This window comes from Salmo trutta, chromosome 19, assembly GCF_901001165.1.
Source record: "Salmo trutta chromosome 19, fSalTru1.1, whole genome shotgun sequence".
NCBI lineage: Eukaryota > Metazoa > Chordata > Actinopteri > Salmoniformes > Salmonidae > Salmo > Salmo trutta.
The window spans coordinates 45601508-45622112 of NC_042975.1; the positions used below are offsets into that span (position 1 = coordinate 45601508).

Genomic DNA, 20605 nt, shown 5'->3' on the forward strand with positions numbered 1-20605 from the left:
GCAATGAGCATCTGTCGTTCATTTCCTCTGGAAACGTCATGCTGCTGATGCTGGTAACCAACGAGGAGAAGAACTTCCCTGGCTTCAGAGCCACTTACTCTGAGCTTCCCATAGGGCCACGGTGACGCTGGTTGCTGTGGATATACTATGGAATAAATATAATTTTGTGTCCCCAATGGTGATGATACTCCTTATTCGTTTCTCTTCCTGCATAGATTGTGGCTGTAAACTATCAGGACTTAAAGGCACCTTCACTTCTCCAAATGTTCCCTCCCATTACCCACCTCTGAGCAAGCGTGTCTGCAGGGCCAGATTATCAAATGGCCACGCAGAAGTGTAGAATTGCAGGATATTAGCTTTGAAACTGCAACATTTTCTCTTAGCCTCATGACATGTGTAGAATAGCATTATAAAACTGAAACATTTTTCTACACAAAATGTGTTGAAACGCAGGAAGTTATTAAGCTGATTTCTCAAAAAAAAAGGTACATTGTTTTGTTTGTGGAGCCTCCTCCTGCTGCTGTTGACTTTTTAGAGTGAGAATCTGTTTATTTTTAAAGCCCCCATGCAGTCTTTTAAATAGTATTTTTAAATAATCACTGTATGTCTAATAAATCTGTTTATTTCATGAAAATAACTCAAAAAATATTTGTAATAATTGATTTCCTTGAGCCTCCTTCAGCAATTTAAATGCTCAGTCTGATCACGTGGGCGTGTTGATACAAGTGTGTGTGTATATATTTACATACAGTCCTGATTGGCAGTTAGTTCTAGAGCCCTCAAACTCAGCTCTGGACCTCTTTTCATTGTTCCCCTCTAATCAGGGACTGATGTAGACCTGGGACACCAAGTGGATGCAATTAATTACCATGTAGAACAGAGAACCAGCAGGCTCCAGACCTCATGGGTTAAGAGTTGAATATCCCTGCTCTTCAGCCTACCCTGCTTACCCCTTCAAAGTAGGGGGATACATATGCAAATAAAAGATGGCTGGTCATTGGTCAGAATAATCAGATTAGATTGTGATATCATACTTTTGGCTTCTGAATGTCATTAATTTGCCAATATGTTTTTGTGTGTGTCCCTGTGCAGCACAGGAGGTTGGTGACACCTTAACTGGGGAGGACAGGCTTGTGGTAATGGTTGGAGCGGAATCAGTGGAATGGTATCAAATACACCAAACACATGGTTTGGTGCCATTCCATTTGCTCCATTCCAGCCACTATTATGAGCATTCCTCCCCTCAGCAGCCTCCACTGGTGTGCAGAGTGTGGTACACGGTCTTACAGACACTCCCGTATTGTGGGTGGGCAGGCCTCCAGTGAGGGAGAGTGACCCTGGCAGGTTAGCCTTCGCCTCCGAGGGTATAGCCATGTGTGTGAAGCCTCAGTTATCAACGACCGCTGGCCTGTCACTGCTGCCCACCGTGTCCAGGATGACGTCAAAGTCAAGTACGTACTCACCTTATTGTTCCAACTATGTCACTCACACTACTGTACGTTTGAGCTACGTTTCCCAACTGCTCTGAGGACTGTTCCCTGTAACCTCTCCTGTTTTCAGTTCAGCTTTCAAAATCATTGTGATCTTTGTGAAATGTAGGATCATGAACTAAGAGTGTGTATCCAACAGGTATTCTCAACCTCAACAATGGGAGGCTTACCTTGGGCTTTAATGGTCAAAGAGATAACGATTGGAAAGTGAAGATGAAGCAGATCATTCAGCACTCTGTCTACCACGCCACACCTCTGACAATGACTCTTATGGAACTGACAGTCCTGTCACACTCAACCAGTGGAGGCTGCTGAGGGGAGGACGGCTCATAATAACAGCCGGAACGGAGCAAATGGAATGGCATCAAACACATGGATGTATTTGATACCATTCCACTGATTCCGCTCCAGTCATTACCCCGAGACCGTCCTCCCCAATTAAGGTGCCACCAACCTCCTGTGCACTCAACTATCTGTCTGCCCACTCCCACACATGACTTCCCTGCTGGCAAGCCAGTGTAGATCACTGGCTGGGGGGCCACCAGAGAGTGTGTGTGTGTGTGTGGGGGGGGGGGGGGGTGGAATCAGGTGTATAGCTGCTGTAGTTTCCCTCACCATGTTCTGTAGTAATACACTTGACATTTCCTCTTATTTTAATCTCCGACTACTGTTGATCTTGAGTGTCATTCACTATCCCAGGTTTCGCAACATCAATGTTGTAGAAGGCAGAGGTCCGCATCAATTAATACCACAGTGTGCAACACCCTGAAGGAAGGACAGACCACTTCCAACATGTTATGTGCTGGTGTACTGTAAGGAGGAGTAGATGCTTGTCAGGTAACCCAGCCAGCAGCTAGTCTATCCTACTTGACGCATGTTTTATCCTCCCTTACTTTAGATCGTCTTCATGCCATCGTTGCCCTGCTCTTTATCTTCCTGGCTGGAGTGGTGAGCTGGGGGGATGGCCGTGCCCACAGAAACAAGCCTGTCATCTACATCACCAAATACAGGGACTGGATAAAGCAGAAGACTGGGGTGTAGCAGACAAGGACTGGGGTATAGCTGAGAAGACAGGTGTAGCTGAGTGGGAAACCAGGTTGTCTGACTGCAGCAGAGAAGACGAGCCTGATCAACATTCAGCCCTCAGGAGATTGGTCATTGTCTAAGTTCTTAAAATCCACAGGCCTTTGATTGGTGTGCATAACACCTGACTTAACTGTGACTCTACAAGACACATCACATTTGTTTTTAAAAATTATTTTACAGTTATACTTGGTGTTTGGTTCTATCCACAATAATGACTTTCAAAAAAAAAATGCCATCCTCACATACTTACAGTACACTCACTTTGGCTGTGTTATTATCTTGCTTAGAGAAATATCATTGAGTAAGTATAGTAAGCATTGATTTCTTTTGTGACCTTGGGCATGTTTGTAAATTCAATCTGGAGTGCCAGAGTTGGCTCTGGGCGTTAATAAAGTCAGAGCGTTGATTGTCCTTTCGTAAATTCAGAGCGTTTCGCTCTCGGAACGTTCAGAGCGCACACTGGACGCTCTGGCCGAGGAGTAGGGTTGGTCCAAGTATCTGACCTCACAAGCACCCAAGCTAACTGGCTAACGTTGGCTAGCTACTTCCAGAGCGTTGATTGTCCTTTCGTAAATTCAGAGCGTTTCGCTCTCGGAACGTTCAGAGCGCACACTGGACGCTCTGGCCGAGGAGTAGGGTTGGTCCAAGTATCTGACCTCACAAGCACCCAAGCTAACTGGCTAACGTTGGCTAGCTATTTCCAGAGCGTTGATTGTCCTTTCGTAAATTCAGAGCGTTTCGCTCTCGGAACGTTCAGAGCGCACACTGGACGCTCTGGCCGAGGAGTAGGGTTGGTCCAAGTATCTGACCTCACAAGAACCCAAGCTAACTGGCTAACGTTGGCTAGCTACTTCCAGTAGAGAACACCTCACTCTGACCATTTTACTCACCCTAGCAGAGCTGGTTAGGCTGTTTTTATGTTATCCAGAGCATTAGTGACTGAAACTGTGCTGCTGTCAACAATTGAATTGTAAAAAATTGCTGACGTTTACTGACACCAGACATATTTATTCAAATGTATTTATAATGTCCTTTTTACATCAGCAGATGTCACAAAGTTCTATACAGAAACCCAGCCTAAAACTCTAAACAGCAAGCAATGCAGATGTAGAAGCATATTCAATGGGTGCTGATCGTTTTTAAATTCATCAGTTATTCTGCGTTCAGGCACACTCAGACAAGAGTGCTCTGAAATTGGAGTAGATAGCCAGAGCAAATTTATGAACGCACCCTTAATCAGTTAACTCGAGTACATAATTTATACAGCTAAAATCTACATTGCGATGTGAAAACAAGTTGTCTTTTTTTTTTACCCCATTTTCTCCCCAATTTCATGGTATCTAATTGGTAGTTACAGTCTTGTCTCATTGCTGCAACTCCCGTACGGACTCGGGAGAAGCGAAGGTCGAGAGCTGCGAGTCCTCCGAAACACAACCCAACCAAGCCGCACTGCTTCTTGACACAATGCCCACTTAACCCGGAAGCCAGCCGCACCAATGTGTCGGAGGAAACACTGTGCACCTGTGCACCATGTCAGCGTGCACTGCGCCCGGCCCGCCACAGGAGTCACTAGTGCGCGATGGGACAAGGACATCCCTGCCAGCCAACTCTCCCTTAACCCAACCGACGCTGGGCCAATTGTGCAACTGTCCCCGGGTCTCCCAGTCGGCTGCAACAGAGACTGGACTCGAACCCAGAATCTCTAGAGGCACAGCTAGCACTGCGATGCAGTGCCTTAGACCACTGCGCCACTCGGGAGGCCGAAAGAGTTGTGACTGAGGTTAAAGGTGAAATCCTTAATGTTGAAAATGCCACGTCCATTTGCAATATTACAACAAAAAAAGAAGTTACAGTAAGCAACACTTTTTTTCGCTCAGACATCATTGCATGTGCGATAGAACAGCATAATATATACTGCATTTATTTTTTACCTTCATGCTCCCCACTGCTTTGTCAACAAAACAAAAACAATGGCAGTGGGGCAAAGAGTGGCGCCGTTTCCTCCTACCATGGTGGATTCCATCTTTAAAGAAAGTGCGCTTTCTCAATTTTGCTAAATGTTGCTTTAAATCAAGAAGTCAATATTCTTCTATTTTTGTATGAAAAATATTAAATTCAAGCTCACTTTGAGCAAATTCAGACAATGCACAGCAAATCCTGCAATTAACTCAATATATTTATTTTTATCAATTGACAGCCCTAGTAAGAGTAGTTTGTTTTTCCAAACACAGCGCTAACACAATGTACAGTCGTGGACAAAAGTTTTGAGAATGACACATATTCATTTTCACAAAGTCTGCTGCCTCAGTTTGTATGATGGCAATTTGCATATACTCCAGAATGTTATGAAGAGTGATCAGATGAATTGCAATTAATTGCAAAGTCCCTCTTTGTCACAAAAGGACCAGTTGACATCATGTCAGTGATTCTCTCGTTAGGACAGGTGTGAATGTTGACGAGGACAAGGCTGGAGATCACTCTGTCATGCTGATTGAGTTTGAATAACAGACTGGAAGCTTCAAAAGGAGGGTGGTGCTTGGAATAATTTTTCTTCCTCTGTCAACCATGGTTACCTGCAAGGAAACACGTGCCTTCATCATTGCTTTGCACAAAAAGGGCTTCACAGGCAAGGATACTGCTGCCAGTAAGATTGCACCTAAATCAACCATTTATCGGATCATCAAGAACTTCAAGGAGAGCGATTCAATTGTTGTGAAGAAGGCTTCAGGACGCCCAAGAAAGTGCAGCAAGCGCCAGGACCGTCTCCTAAAGTTGATTCGGCTGCGGGATCGGGGCACCACCAGTACAGAACTTGCTCAGGAATGGCAGCAGGCAGGTGTGAGTGCATCTGCACGCACAGTGAGGCAAATACTTTTGGAGGATGGCCTGGTGTCAAGAAGGGCAGCAAAGAAGCCACTTCTCTCCAGGACAAACATCAGGGACAGACTGATATTCTGCAAAAGGTACATGGATTGGACTGCTGTGGACTGGGGTAAAGTCATTTTCTCTGATGAATCCCCTTTCCGATTGCTTGGGGCATCCGGAAAAAAGCTTGTCCGGAGAAGACAAGGTGAGCGCTACCATCAGTCCTGTGTCATGCCAACAGTAAAGCATCCTGAGACCATTCATGTGTGGGGTTGCTTCTCAGCCAAGGGAGTGGGCTCACTCACAATTTTGCCTAAGAACACAGCCATGAATAAAGAATGGTACCAACCAACACATCCTCTGAGAGCAACTTCTCCCAACCATCCAGGAACAGTTTGGTGACGAACAATACCTTTTCCAGCATGATGGAGCACCTTGCCATAAGGCAAAAGTGATAACTAAGTGGCTCGGGGAACAAAACATCGATATTTGGGTCCATGGCCAGGAAACTCCACAGACCTTAATCCCATTGAGAACTTGTGGTCAATCCTCAAGAGGCGGGTGAACAAACAAAACCCCACAAATTCTGACAAACTCCAAGCATTGATTATGCAAGAATGGGCTGCCATCAGTCAGGATGTGGTCCAGAAGTTAATTGACAGCATGCCAGGGTGGATTGCAGAGGTCTTGAAAAAGAAGGGTCAACACTGCAAATATTGAATCTTTGCATCAACTTCATGTAATTGTCAATAAAAGCCTTTGACACTTATGCAATGCTTGTAATTATACTTCAGTATTCCATAGTAACATCTGACAAAAATATCTAGACACTGAAGCAGCAAACTTTGTGAAAATTAATATTTGTGTCATTCTCAAAACTTTTGGCCACGACTGTAGTTCTATGAAGTTTTGTGTATTACTATAATCTCATTTGTCTTTTTGTATTGTGTTTTGTTAAAGTAAGGTGGGGTTTTTAAGGAAATGTTTTCATTGCCTATAAATATATATAGTTTTTAAATTGCACTTCAGACTGCTGTACCTCAGTAAACCTGATCGGATCTCGTAACGGACAACTTTATAATTTGAGCTAATTAGTAACTTTTCAATTACTTTTTGGCTACTTACATATTAGCTAACCCTTCTCCTAACCCTTTTAGCTAACTTTTCCCCGAACCCTTTAATAAACTAAAACCTAAAGTTAATCCAAACTGTAACCCTTACCACTAACCTAGCTTGTTTTAGTCATCGCTTGGCCTCGAACACAACCCATATCTGGGAAATCGGAAGTACCCAAGGCTGCAGACCGGAAACAGTATCGGTACGTCTTTATTATGATCCCCCGCAGCTGACTCTTGTCCGATGTAAGTGTGCTCTATTTTCAGGTAAATTCGTTAATTTTGGCTTTATTAGCAAAACTAGCTAATTATATATTGTTTAAGCAAACAATACTAGCCAGCATAGCTATCCAAAGTGTGCAGAATACTCAATTGAATCGTAATTTTGCTGGTGTCTTATTTTTCTTTAGCTAACTAACGTCGTTAGCGTTCATAAATCAGCTAGTTTGCATTGGCTTGTTTTTCATCCATGACATGAGAATATAATATATAGTTAGCCAGCTAGCTAGCAAGGTAGCTGTTTTCTGTAGAAATGTGGCTAACGTAGGCTAAAACGCTTCTAGTTAAGTTTACCTTATCCTAGCTAGTTCGCTAACTGTCAATGCCGGACTCGTGTGATTTTATCTAGATACCAATGCAATTCATTCTTATTCATTTTTTTTTATCTATAGGAATAACAGAATGGATGTCCTTGATCACATGCTGACAGACCCCCTGGACTCAGAGAAGGCCAATGATGGGCGCATCACTGAAGAGTGCATGTTGGGAGACTTTCAAGTGAGCCTTCCAGAAGACCTGCTTGAGGATGTAAGTAGCTAGGGTTTCCATGTAAAAAGCCACATGAGCACTAACGTGAAATTCTTATGATCACATCAAATTGTGAAATTAAAGCTGAGTCTATATATTTTTTTTATATTAAAGCATTTACAGTACCAGTCAAGTTTGGACACCTACTCATTAAAAGGTTTTTCTTTATTTTTAATTTCTACATTGTTGAACATTAGTGAAGACATCAACTATGAAATAACACATATGGAATCATGTAGTAACCAAAAAAGTGTTAAATCAAAATATATTTATTCAGTCACCCTTTGCCTTGACAGCTTCCCAGAGGGAATGGCGTATCGCTTCAGAATGCTGTGGTAGCCATGTTTGTTAAGTGTGCCTTGAATTCTAAATAAATCACAGACAGTGTCACCAGCAAAGCACCCCCATATCATCACTCCTCCTCTATGCTTCACAGAGGTAACCACACGTGGAGATCATCCATTCACCTACTCTGCCTCTCACAAAGACACAGTGGTTGGAACCAAAAATCTCAAATTTAGACTCATCAGACCAAAGGACAGATTTCCACTGGTCTAATGTCCAATGCTCATGTTTCTTGGCCCAAGCAAGTCTCTTCTTCTTATTGGTGTCCTTTAGTAGTGGTTTCTTTGCAGCAATTCGACCATGAAGGCCTGATTCACGCAGTCTCCTCTGAACAGATGATGTTGAGATGCGTCTGCTACTTGAACTCTGTAAAGCATTTATTTAGTCTGCAATTTCTGAAGCTGTTAACTCTAATGAAATAATCTTCTGCAGCAGAGGTAACTCTGGGTCTTCCTTTCCGGTGGCGGTCCTCATGAGAGCTAGTTTCATCATAGCGCTTGATGGTTTTTGCTGCTGCAATTGAAGAAACTTTAAAAGTTCTTGAAATGTTTTGTATTGACTGACCTTCGTGTCTTAAGGTAATGATGGACTGTCATTTCTCTTTGCTTATTTGAGCTGTTCTTGCCATAATATGGACTTGGTATTTTACCAAATAGGGCTATCTTCTGTATACCACCCCTACCTTGTCACAACACAACTGATTGGCTCGAACGCATTAAGAAAGAAAGAAATTCCACAAATGAACTTTTAAGAAGGCACACCTGTTATTTGAAATGCATTCCAGGTGACTACCTCATGATGCTGTTTGAGAGAATGCCAAGAGTGTGCAAAGCTGTCAAGGCAAAGAAAAAAATGTACAATGTAGAAAATATTAAAAATAAAGAAAAACCCTTGAATGAGAAGGTGTGTCCAAACTTTTGACTGGTACTGTTTATATGTATATACTACATGACCAAAAGTATGTGGACACCTGGTTGTTGAACATCTCATTCCAAAATCATGGGCAGTAATATGGAGTTAGTCCCCCCTTTGCTGCTATAACAGCCTCCACTCTTCTGGGAAAGGCTTTCCACTAGATGTTTGAACATTGCTGCGGGGACTTGCTTCCACTTGTTGGGCGATTAGGCCTGCCTCGCAGTCGGTGTTCCAATTCAACCCAAATGTGTTCGATGGGGTTGAGGTCAGGGCTCAAGTTTTTCCACACCGATCTCGATAAACCAATGACCTCGATTTGAGCAAAGGGGCATTGTCTTGCTGAAATGGGAAAGGGCCTTCCCATGACTTTTGCCACAAAGTTGGACTCACAGAATCGCCTAGAATGTAATTGTATGCTGTAGCTTTAAGATTTCCCTTCACTGGAATTAAGGCCCCTAGCCCGAACCATGAAAACAGCCCCAGTCCATTATTCCTCCTCCACCAAACCTTACAGTTGGCATTATGCATTGGGACAGGTAGCGTTTTCCTGGCATCCGTCAGATTCGTCCATCCGACTGCCAGATGGTGAAGCATGATTCACCACACCAGAAGACGCGTTTCCTCTGCTCCAGAGTCCAATGGCGGCGAACTTTACACCACTCCAGCAGACGCTTGGTATTGCACATGGTGATCTTAGGCTTGTGTGCGGCTGCCCGGCCATGGAAACCCATTTCATGAAGCTCCCAACGAACAGTTTTTGTGCTGACGTTGCTTCCAGAGGCAGTTTGGAACTCGGTAGTGAGTGTTGCAACCGAGGACAGATGATTTTTATGGGATATGCGCTTCAACACTCAGCGGTCCCGTTCTGTGAGCTTTTGTGTCCTACCGCTTCACATTCGAGCCGTTGTTGCTCCTAGAAGTTTCCACTTCACAATAACAGCACTTACAGTTGACTGGGGCAGCTCTAGCAGGGCAAAAATTTGACGAACTGCCTTGTTGGAAAGGTGGCATCCTATGACGGTGCCACGTTGAAAGTCACAGCTCTTCAGTAAGGTCATTCTACTGCCAATGTTTCTCTATGGCGATTGCATGGCGGTGTGCTCGATTGTATACACCTGTCAGAAACAGGTGTGGCTGAAATAACCGAACCCACTGAATCCACGTTTGTGTATATTTCTATGCTTGGCACAGATTTGGTCCGATCTGGACCAACCAAATTTGGTATTGTTTGGTGGCAGAGCTCATTGGAATAATAGCCAGTGTGTAGAATAATACCCAAACATGCAAAGGAGGATATTACATGTGTTTACCTTTTGTGTGCCTGTTCATAATTAGACATTTCTGTACAGTACAGATCAAGAACCCATGATGTCATTCTGTTACCGTCATTCGGTTACTGGGTGTCGATCCACTTCACTTACTGTAGTTCAATAACCAAAATAGATTTATTGTTGTTCAAACTCAAGGTGTTATATCATAGCTGACACCACCATTCCTTCTGTTCTTTGAGTAAATGTGTCTTTGTAACATGTTCTATTCAAATGATTGCTTGTGGATAGAGTTGTATGGTTTGATTAGCTTTGCAATCAATGGTTTTTGTTTGGCATACTTTTTAAAGTGAATAATCGGAGTCTCTGCATCATTCTGGTACTCGTGGAATTGCTTCTCATCATATGCTGTGTATCCATTATGTTTACTGTATCGTGATCGTTGCATTTACAATTCTGTGTATATGTTGTTTTGCAAACAGCCTGAAATCTTCTTCGCTGTGCTGAGTGAAAGCACATGGTCTAAAGTGCTGACCGATGAACAGAGGCAGCATCTCCGTCAATTGTTACCGCACTTTCCCGACGACAACACCTCTGAGCAGGACCGCACCATCAGCGACCTCTTCAACAACCAGAACTTCTGCTTCGGAAACCCCTTGCACCTTGCACAGGAACTGTTCAGAGGTAACACATCCCATCTCTCTCAAACTGCTAGTTTTTTGAGTACGTTTCTGGATTATGTGTGACTCTGTGCTCTCCCCAGATGGCCATTTTAATCCAGAAGTGGTCATGTACAGAGAGCTGTGTGCCAAGTCCCAGAAAAAACGTCAGCTCTCCTTTTTGCAGCAGTACTACCACAAGCTCCTCAAACAGATCCTGGTCTCTAGAAAGGTACGGCAGACATCTTCAAGCTTCGGTCTCAAGCACAAGCTGAATGGCCTCCGTCAGTATGTTCATGTTATTTCGGCGGGTTTAGGAACTACTGGAGTTGGCGGTCCGCAGTGGCCCTGACATCGCGGTAAAGAGAAAGTGCCCCGCCCGGACGCCTGGTGAGATGCAGGAACAGAGGGTCAGAGGAAGAGTCTGCTGGATACTAAGGGAAGTTAAAACGGAGTGTGGAGACCGGTACCCGTCATCTGACGATGATGGTGAGCCTGCTTTCATCAGCCTGGATTGAAATGGAATTGCGTTTAGCAGCATTGATTAAAAGTCATAGAGTTCATCTTTCACTGTTTGCTATGGGTCAATCCAAATCTGAACCAATCATATGTTGTCCTTTGTGTTTGCGGGTACAGCCTTTTCGCTGCCAACACCTCAGTCTTCTTCCTCTCCCACACCTACTGTCTTTGTCAGGGGTCTGCCCAGTCTCTCCACCCAGGACATGAAAACCACCGGTCAGTTACAGTCTATCTTATACAGCTACTGTAGTGTATGTATAGGCTGTGCAGATAGACCGACTGAAGATTTGGGACGTTTGCTCACACAGATAAGCCAGAGCTGGGAGCGAAGGACATGAGAGCCATGCTACGGAGACATAGAGAAAAGAGGAGACGACAACCGGTTAGTTTCTTCTATGCATCTCCACAAAAACATCCCAGAAATCTGCCGTCCATTTGAATCCTGAAATCAATGTGTGAATGGATATGAGGGACACTCTCGACCTAATATCATCTTGTACAACATCCCCTCGCGTCCTAATCCTAGTCATTCTTATTTGCACAGGATCATCCAGATTTGATGACCTCTGACATCCACTTGGGCGACATAATGTGTAGAGTGGACATGGGTCGTAAAGGCGCCATGATGGGCGAGTACAAACACCAACATCATAAACGTAAAGCGAAATGAATCGTACATAGCTGGACTCTAAGATCCTGTGATCACAGCTAATGTCAAAACACTCTGAACTTGTACCTTCTATTATCTAGCACTGTTTGACCCGGCTCTGCCCAAGAGGAAGATGAGGGAGGAGAGGAGAAAGAAGATGAGGAGAATTAAAGTGGAGTCCGAGGATCCCTGTCAGGCTCTGATGCCTTCAGAAGCTCCAGCTCCATCACTTGACATCCCAGCTGCTCTTCCTGACACCCCAGTCACTCCACTGCCCAGTGTCAAGGAAGAGTGAGTTTATGTAGTCATCCCACAAAGATGGCATTTTTACCGGACAAGAGTTTCTAATTAAATATGGAATGCTATTGATACATTAGGACATCTGTGGTCATACAGCTTTACTGATATTCCTGTGCTACAGACATTTCTATGCGGTCATGAATTCAATTGCACACTGCACTCCATGCTTTTCACTCTGCGTAGGCCTGCTCTCATGTGCATCTTCTATCGCCATCTACAGGCCGTTGGGGGAGGTGCAGGACAACCCTGTCATGGTGGAGGAGATTGCTGTGACCTTCTTCAACCTGCTGGAGAATATCCTGAGACTAGAGGGGCTTGCCAGCACAGCCATGGTATTCACTCATGCCTACCTACACAAGTACATAGCCACACAAAGGTTTTTTTTGTCAGTGGTTTTCAAACGTTTGATCCTCGACCCCCAACGCAAGATTTGGTTCAAATCTTGCGTTTTGAAAACTTAAGATACAGAAATAAACTACATTTTATACTTTCATTTTTAGCTGAAAGTCATTCATGTTAGGAGCCAATATCAAGTAGAGATATCATGCCATTTCTCTGGAGTCCAGAGCAAGCAGCTACAGTAGGATACAGCCTGCTTGTATGCAGCAGAGGTTGCAGGAGTGGATGAAAAGTATGTCCTTTTTCTTCCTCACAAATATCGTAATTCATTCGCCAGAATGTTACATCTTCATCCCATAAGTATTGAAGGTAGTGCGATGTTACTGCTGTTTTGAGAAATAGTTTTTGCCAGGCAAAATCAGGGAAAATGTCACTAATCTAGTGATGTGCGCCCACCAATGCTGACTAATCTAGGGATGTGCGCCCACCAATGCTGACTAATCTAGTGATGTGCGCCCAGCAATTCTGATGACTGGTCATTGGTCAACAGTCAAGACGTGCAACTTTTTGGTTCTGCACAGATGAGATGTTTTTGAGACAACAATTTGGTGCAATACCGTAGGCTTATGTTAGTAACCAGATCAAAATGGGTCAGTTTTACACTCGCGACCCCCAGTTTGAGAACCACTGGTGTATGTGATGAGCTGAACTCTAACTTTGTATTGGAACTGTTGTAAGACTTGAAAAGGATCTAATGATTCATGCATGTCCTGGTGTTAGTTGGAGGAGAAGGTCCGACAGTGGCAGACATCTCCAGCTAGTTCCCTGAACCCCCGGTTCTCCTCGGCCTCCTGCTGGTCAGAGATGGTGCTGCCGGCCCTGCACTTCCTGGCTGGGGAGACTAAAGGTGAGCACGGCAGACTCCCTCTCCTCTGGATCATTTAAAGCAGTAATATGTCATATCGTTATCTTTCTTTCTGCTCTTCGCTCACCATCTTTCGATCTCTCACTCAGTTGGTATGATGGCTCTTCCCAGTGGCTTCACCCCTTATGTTGTGTTCAGGGAACGCTCACAGCAATGGAAATGGATTGGTAAGAGCTCTTTTGTCAGTTAGTTGATTTGTCCAAATTCTGGCACAATGCAAATTAAAATATTTCAGAAGTTTGAGACGTAAAGATTTGTCTCAATCTCAGGTCTTGAAGGTCCCAGTCAGGATGGAGAGGATTTGAGTGCTCTGTGGCAGCTATGGGTCGACTCCAAGGACCTGGTTGTGGTCAAGGTATTACAATTACTCATTTTCACCTCTCACTCCTCTCTTGTCAGGGTGGTCGTTTTCTCTTCTCTGTCCACTTTGACTAAAATAACAATGTCCTCTACAGGCAGAATGTGAAGAACTAGGAGAGATGACTTCTCCCACCCCTAGAGCGTAAGTTTCCATGTTACTCATGTCACGGATGACCTTACTCAGAATGACTTAGTGTATGTGTTCATTGCCATAGAGGGATTTTATTGTAATACTGTTTGCTGTTCTCTCTGGAACCGTGCAGTTGGATAGACTACGTGGTGCGGGCCAGCACTGGAGACGAGAGGCATGTTTTTCAAGTGCAGGTCAGTGTCACGTCTCTACCTTTTTTTTTTTGTCTAGGATCTCTTCTGTATCGAGTATTATTCATAAAGACCACACACATTTTCTGCAATCGTTACGTGTCCATGTTCTTGTTTTGATCATCAGGAGCAACGGCGGTACGACCAGCCACACAAAGCCTTCACCTTCAGAATGCATGGCTTTGAGTCTCAGGTGGGGCCTGTTAAGGGGGTCTTTGACAAGGAGATGTCTCTCAACAAAGCCAGAGAACACACTCTGCTGCGCTCGGACCGCCCAGCCTATGTCACCATCCTCTCCCTGGGTAAGACTGACCCCGTCGTCAGTGTGAGATGTTGTTGCGGTAGCTTTAGGTTAGATGTGACTCGACTGCTGCTCCTCCTCAGTGCGGGACGCAGCAGCCCGTCTGCCCAACGGAGAGGGGACCAGGGCTGAGATCTGTGAGCTGCTCAAGGACTCGCAGTTCCTGGCACCAGATGTCACCAGTGCTCAGGTTAGAGATTCACTGTTGCTGGGTTATTGTTGTCACTCGTATACACAATGTTTTGACACAGCTGTTCGGTCGGTGTTTGTCTGACTGAGCAAGGCACCTGGTGTGCTGTTTCCTGCAGGTGAACACGGTTGTGAGTGGGGCTCTGGACAGGCTGCATTATGAGAAGGACCCCTGTGTGAAGTACGACATCGTCCGCAAGCTGTGGATCTACCTGCACCGCGACCGCGGTCAGGAGGAGTTTGGTGAGCAGCACATTCTGCCAATGGAATAGGATAGGAATTGTCACAAATGCCGTAACCTCGTCCCCAGGCTATTGTGCACCGTGCATATACACCTGGGATATCAACCACTCAAAGTTGGCCTTAGTGGGAGTGACCTACTGAGTAAAATATTTGTCGTCTTTTAATTTTAGCGAATCGCACGACTGCGAGGCGTGGCTCTGCTTTTGACGTGCTAGCGAATGGGTGAAGGTGTTGTGGGAGATCTGTTGGTAGATTAAGCCAATGCGCCGAGAGTTTCTCCCGGCTCTCTGTGTTGGCTAACAAAAGGCCAAGTTTGACGATTACAACTACTTTAACTACAAGTCGTTATACTTTCCCCGTCCAGAGAAAATTCACCAGGCTCAAGCTACCGCTGCCAAGGCCAGAAAGACACTGCAGCAGAAACTTAAACCTGCATCCAAGCCTGTGAGTCCCACCGCCTCTACTCTGCTGTACTGCTGACAAATAGATGGTTCATAACCTCTATACTGTATACTCTTACATACCCTCTCTGGAGACTTGGCATCTTTGAATGGGGAAAGTCTTGGCTGAACCACTTGTCAATGGGATCCTGATGGACTAATCAAACTGTTTCTATATAATGAGCGTCGTTGTTGTCTGACATGCACTGAGTGGACAAAACATTAAGAGCACCTGCTCTTTCCGTGACATAGACTGATCAGGTGAAAGCTATGGTTCCTTATTGATGTCACCTGTTAAATCCACTTCAATCAGTGTAGATGAAGGGGAGGAGACAGGTTAAAGAAGGACTTTTAAGCTTTGAGACATGGATTGTGTATGTGTGCCATTGAGGGTGAATGGGCAAGACAAACTATTTAGGTGCCTTTTAACGTGGTATGGTAGTAGGTGCCAGGCGCACCGGTTTGTGTCAAGAACTGCAACACTGCTGGGTTTTTCACGCTGAACAGTTTCCCTATGTGTATCAAGAATGGTCCACCACCCAAAGGACATCCAGTCAACTTGGCACAACTGTGGGAAGCATTGGATTTAACATGGACCAGCCTCCCTGTGGAACACTTTCAACACCTTGTAGAGTCCATGCCCCAACTCAATATTAGGAAGGTGTTTCTAATGTTTTGGACACTCAGTGTATATTATGGTATGTGTGTTGATGGTGACTAACCATCCTGTGTGTTATAAGTCTGGCAGTAAGGAGGGCAGTGGTAAGACCTCTGGAGGCCTGGATGCAGGTGATATGGTGGGTCCCATGTCCCCAACTCCCAGCACCCCTGGAACCCCCAAATCACCCCTCGCCCCTGTTGCCACAACCCCCACCAAAGCTGGGATCCCAGATTCAGTCAAGACCGGTCCTGGGTCAGTATAAAACAGCTTCCGTGGATGAAGTCTTTTCAGGCTCAATTAAACACATACAGTATTTGTATTTTCTTGATGTTATGGAAGTACTAATGCCCTGTTCTCTTCCCTCTTAGTGTTCTCTTAGTGTCTCCTCCCCCCATTTCTCAACTGGGGACCCTGTTGTCCAGCAGCCAGTCTGGCCCACAGGTCTCTCAGCCAGCTACCTCCCAGCACTCAGCCAGGGTAGTGGGCCACCAGTCAGGCTCTCTGCTTCAGGTAAGAGTGGTCTCTGCCCAGACAGCAAGAGGACAGCAGGCCATGTTGGTGCACCAGACCCCTCGACAGATCAGAGTGCCAGTCACCGTGGGTGCTAAGGGCATCACACAGGTGAATAACTGACCATTCTGTTACCAACAATCCTATTCTGACTACTGAGTCTCTTTAGTTTGAAATCAATTTTGAGAAGAGCTAAAAATATTTACCTGGAATTTGCACCGTATTTAACTCTATTAATCAGCAGTGCTGAGCGATTAACCGAAACTTTGGTTAATTTTCATTTTTTTAAACAACTAACTGACCGATGTCTGTTCAATTATTTGAATTCCATTTTGTTTGTTCTTTTCCTGAGCTCGATGTGCGGTTTCTGTAGAGAGAAATCAGATCAGGCCTGAACTGTGCGACGTAGTAACGAGCTGTAGTTACAGGCCAATATTCTACATAGTTTAGTGCAGAAAACATGGTAATTAACTACAACAACCATAATCCATTGCGCGGCCGGTTAAACTTGTCCGGTCTGTGCGGAGCAGAGAAGAGAATGCGCAATCGAGAGGGATTTAAAGCATTTGCTTTGAGAGCATGAAAGTACTGTGTGATTGATAGTTATTCAGCAGTCAAAAGTATGCCTTATTTACTTTGAAGAACTACTAAAATAGTGATTTTTGTCAGACAGCACAAGCAGCAGCTCTATAGAGATGAGATGACTTGGAATGAAGTAATAAAGTCATCAAATAAAACAAATATTAAAGTAAAGTGAATAAATTATGGTTAATAAGTGATAAGCAGTAATACAGCAGTGGTGTAAAGTATTTAAGTCTAAATTACTTGAAAGTACAACTTAAGTTGTTTTTTGGGGTATCTGTACTTTGACAACATTTACTTCACTACATTCCTAAATAAAATAATGTAAGTTTTACTCCATACATTTTCCCTGACACCCAAAAGTACTAATTACATTTTGAATGCTTAGCAGGACAGGAAAATGGCCTATTTCACACACTTATCAAGAGAAAATCCCTGGTCATCCCTACTGCCTCTGATCTGTCGCACTCACTAACACATGCTTCGTTTGTAAATTGTGTCTGAGCGTTGGAGTGTGCCCCTGGCTATCAGTAAATAAAATAAAAATACAATTATTCCGTATAATTTGCTTTATATGAGGAATTTGAAATTATTTAAACTTGTACTTTTACTTTTGATACTTAGGTATATCTTAGCAATTACATTTACTTTTGATACTTAAGTATATTTAAGACCAAATACTTTTAGTATTTTACTTGGTGACTTTTACTTGAGTAATTTTCTATTAAGGTATCTTTATTTTTACTCAAGTATGACAATAGAGTACTTATTCCACCACTGCTGGACAGTCTCTACCATCATGGGACTTTTATAAATTGTATTATTCTGTGTCACAGCATTTAACCCACATAGTTCATAGTGCGTTTTAATGTCCCAAAAAATTATCGATATCAAAAACCGTGATCATTTTTTCGGAATTGAACCGACCTCAAAAAGCACTAATCGCTCAGCACTATTAATCAGACATGGTCTTGAACCACAGACAAGAGACATTTCTTTGCTGTAATGCACCGGTGCATGTAATTGAAGGGTTGTGTTTTTCCTCTCTTCACACTGTTACCGTGAGCAGACCGTGGTGTCGTTACCACTAAGGACTCAGTCTTTTGGCAGCCCCATCCTGGGGCAGGCAGCCAGAGGGCAGACGACCCTGTCGATGTCAGGCCTGACCACTGCTCAGACTGGCTTCCCTGGCAGCCCTGCACACCACCCAGCCTCCCCCGCTGTCCTACAGGGAGTCACCAGCCAGAACATCATCCAACAGGTGAACAGGAAAATTGTATATTTCCGTAGGTGCCATTTTAAGAAGGGTTTGCATGGAAATAAGCTTTCAAAGAGAACGTTTTAATCTTTATAGTTTCAATGTAATGTGTTCACGAAAGAGCCTTCTTTTTACATTTTGTTGAAATCGTTTTCTGTGTTTCATGCTCACATCATTTCTGTCTCTAAAGGTGGCCATCACAGGCCAGATGGGCGTGAAGGCTCAAGGTGGAGCAGCTATTCCAATACCCGCTACGAATCTCCGCGTCCAGGGCAAAGATGTGCTCCGCCTGCCCCCCTCCTCCATCACCACAGACTCTAAAGGACAGACGGTGCTGCGGATCACACCTGAAATGATGGCCACCCTCACCAAGTCCCCCGTCACCACCTTCAAACTCACCCCCGACATGTTAGGCACCGCCACCACCAAGAGGATATCCGCTACTCTCCATTTGACCCCACCCCACCACTCCTCCCCCCGCAGCCCAGCCTCCTCCTTGGGTGACGTTCTGACGAGCAAGGCCTCCGCTGGCACCACCACCCTGCTGAAGGCTGCAGGGGACGCTATGCGCCTGATGCCCACCCTGGCAGTCGCTATGGCCGAGCAGAAGGCCAGAACCTTCTCCACCGTCTCCTCGTCTGACTCGAAGAGTGGCACCACCATACGGATCATGCCCGGCCTCGGGGTCATCCCACAGAAACGGGGTCAAGCCATCACCGTGACAACCAACACCGGCAGCAAACCAGTCTCCACTGGGGCTGCGACTGTCCCCATAGCCACCAGCGGAGTGGCCGTAGCTAGAGGGGTGACGATTTGCCCTTCTGCCTCAGGCTCTCTGACTCAGGGAACGGCTACTGTTCGCCAGGTCCCCGTCACAGCCACAGTGGTGTCCACACAACAAGTAAGACCCACAGCTTCATCAACATGACTATTATCTACCTCTTCTATTTACTGTGGGATTCAGGATGGTTGTATAATAACAGCACTCTAGGAGTCGGGAGGTTTATCGTAAAGGGATATGTTTTATTTTCAAGACATTCTATCTAGCCACGTTCTCTATAGCCCCCACCACCCCACCTTTTGAAATGGTCTTCCAATGATTCTCCCCATCTTTGTCTTTATTTCCCCAGGGGAAGCTACCAGCTCGGATCTCAGTGCCTCTGTCTGTCCTCAGCCAACCACTTAAAAGCAAGAGTGGGATGACCACGCCCATACTGAAAGGGAACATCAGTACGAAGTGAGTCATCATGTTCAGTTCAGCCTTAATGGTCTGTAACAATATATGTGTCAAGTCTTCCCCATGGCAGTAAGCAGCCTGGTGTAGACTGACTGGGGTGTCTCTCTCTGGTCTCTGCTCTGTGCAGGATCAGCAGTCTGGGCAGGAACATCATCCTCACCACCATGCCTGCAGGCACCAAGCTGATAGCTGGGAACAAGCCAGTCAGCTTTGTCGCGGCGCAACAGTTACAGCAGCTGCAGCAACAGGGACAGGCCACTCAGGTCAGTCAGCAGCTTATTCAATACTCACCCAGCACCCAAACAAACTGAATTCAGTTGTAGGAAAAGTAACGTTTAGTATGCAGGAGCATTTCCTGACCATGTGATGGGGGGGGGGGGGGGGGGGGAATAGTGGTTGGTAGGAGTGGTTGATGTGCCTTGTCTCCCCCAGGTGTGTATCCAGACGGTGCCAGCCCAGCAGCTCCAGCAGCGCTCTGCAGCAGGCTCCCCCGAGTCTGTGTCCGCTGTCGTAGTCACCACCGCACCCTCACCCAAACGGACCCCGGACCCGCCGCCGCCGGCACAGTGAGACGCCTGCTACTGCTCTGTGCGGTGCTACGACCTGCGCTTCAGAGGCAAGTGATGCTTGGGAGCCGTAGCGCATCTCAATGTCTCTCAATGTTTTGGAGGACACTGATGTCTGGAGAGTTTGCAGCAGATGAACGGAGGAGTAACCCCAGGACAGCGTGAGACATTTGCTTTCACCTGACATACAGTGCCTTCTGAAAGTACTCCTACCCCTTGACTTATTCCACATTCGTTGTTACAGCCTGAATTCAAAATGGATTAAATAGATTTTCTTTCTCACCCATCTACACACAATACCCCATTATGATAAAGTGAAAACATGTATTTAGAAATGTTAGCACATTTTATTGAAGATTAAATGCATATCTCATTTGCATAAGTATTCACACCCCTGAGTCAATACTTTGTAGAAGCACCTTTGACAGTGATTACAGCTGTGAGTCTTTCTGGGTAAGTCTCTAAGAGCTTTCCACACCTGGATTGTGCAACAATACCCATTATTCACTTCAAAATGATTCAAGCTCTGTCAAATTGGTTGCTGATCATTGCTAGCCAACCATTTAAGTCTTGCTGTAGATTTTCAAGCAGATTTAAGTCAAAACTGTAACTCGGCCACTCAGGATCATTCACTGTCTTTTTGGTAAGCAACTCC

The 20605-nt window shown here is 45.0% G+C and overlaps 1 protein-coding gene across 5 annotated transcripts; it reads left to right on the forward strand.

The window, feature by feature from the left end:
• Positions 1–6724: 6724 nt before the first annotated feature.
• Positions 6725–20341, forward strand: LOC115154731 (nuclear factor related to kappa-B-binding protein). Of its 5 annotated transcripts, none has more exons than XM_029701243.1 (26): positions 6725–6802; positions 7228–7363; positions 10374–10575; positions 10655–10782; positions 10868–11039; positions 11187–11285; positions 11378–11451; positions 11614–11725; positions 11820–12009; positions 12239–12350; positions 13138–13264; positions 13372–13449; positions 13552–13637; positions 13738–13784; positions 13906–13966; positions 14091–14265; positions 14348–14454; positions 14573–14696; positions 15061–15140; positions 15877–16049; positions 16166–16418; positions 17959–18150; positions 18338–19048; positions 19278–19384; positions 19512–19647; positions 19817–20341. In XM_029701243.1, coding segments are annotated over exons 1-26 (3822 nt in total). In that variant the 5' UTR covers positions 6725–6800; the 3' UTR covers positions 19955–20341. The 5 variants fall into 5 exon arrangements, with proteins under 5 accessions (XP_029557103.1, XP_029557105.1, XP_029557107.1 ...); XM_029701245.1 differs by having other exon boundaries at positions 11614–11698; XM_029701247.1 differs by having other exon boundaries at positions 10738–10782.
• Positions 20342–20605: the final 264 nt, after the last annotated feature.

Bases quoted from the DNA above. Each gene is read 5' to 3' on its own strand.
- LOC115154731 (XM_029701243.1), top strand. The intron at 10,783-10,867 runs GTACGGCAGACA...CGGCGGGTTTAG, and splicing joins AGATCCTGGTCTCTAGAAAG to GAACTACTGGAGTTGGCGGT. The intron at 16,419-17,958 runs GTGAATAACTGA...TACCGTGAGCAG, and splicing joins GTGCTAAGGGCATCACACAG to ACCGTGGTGTCGTTACCACT.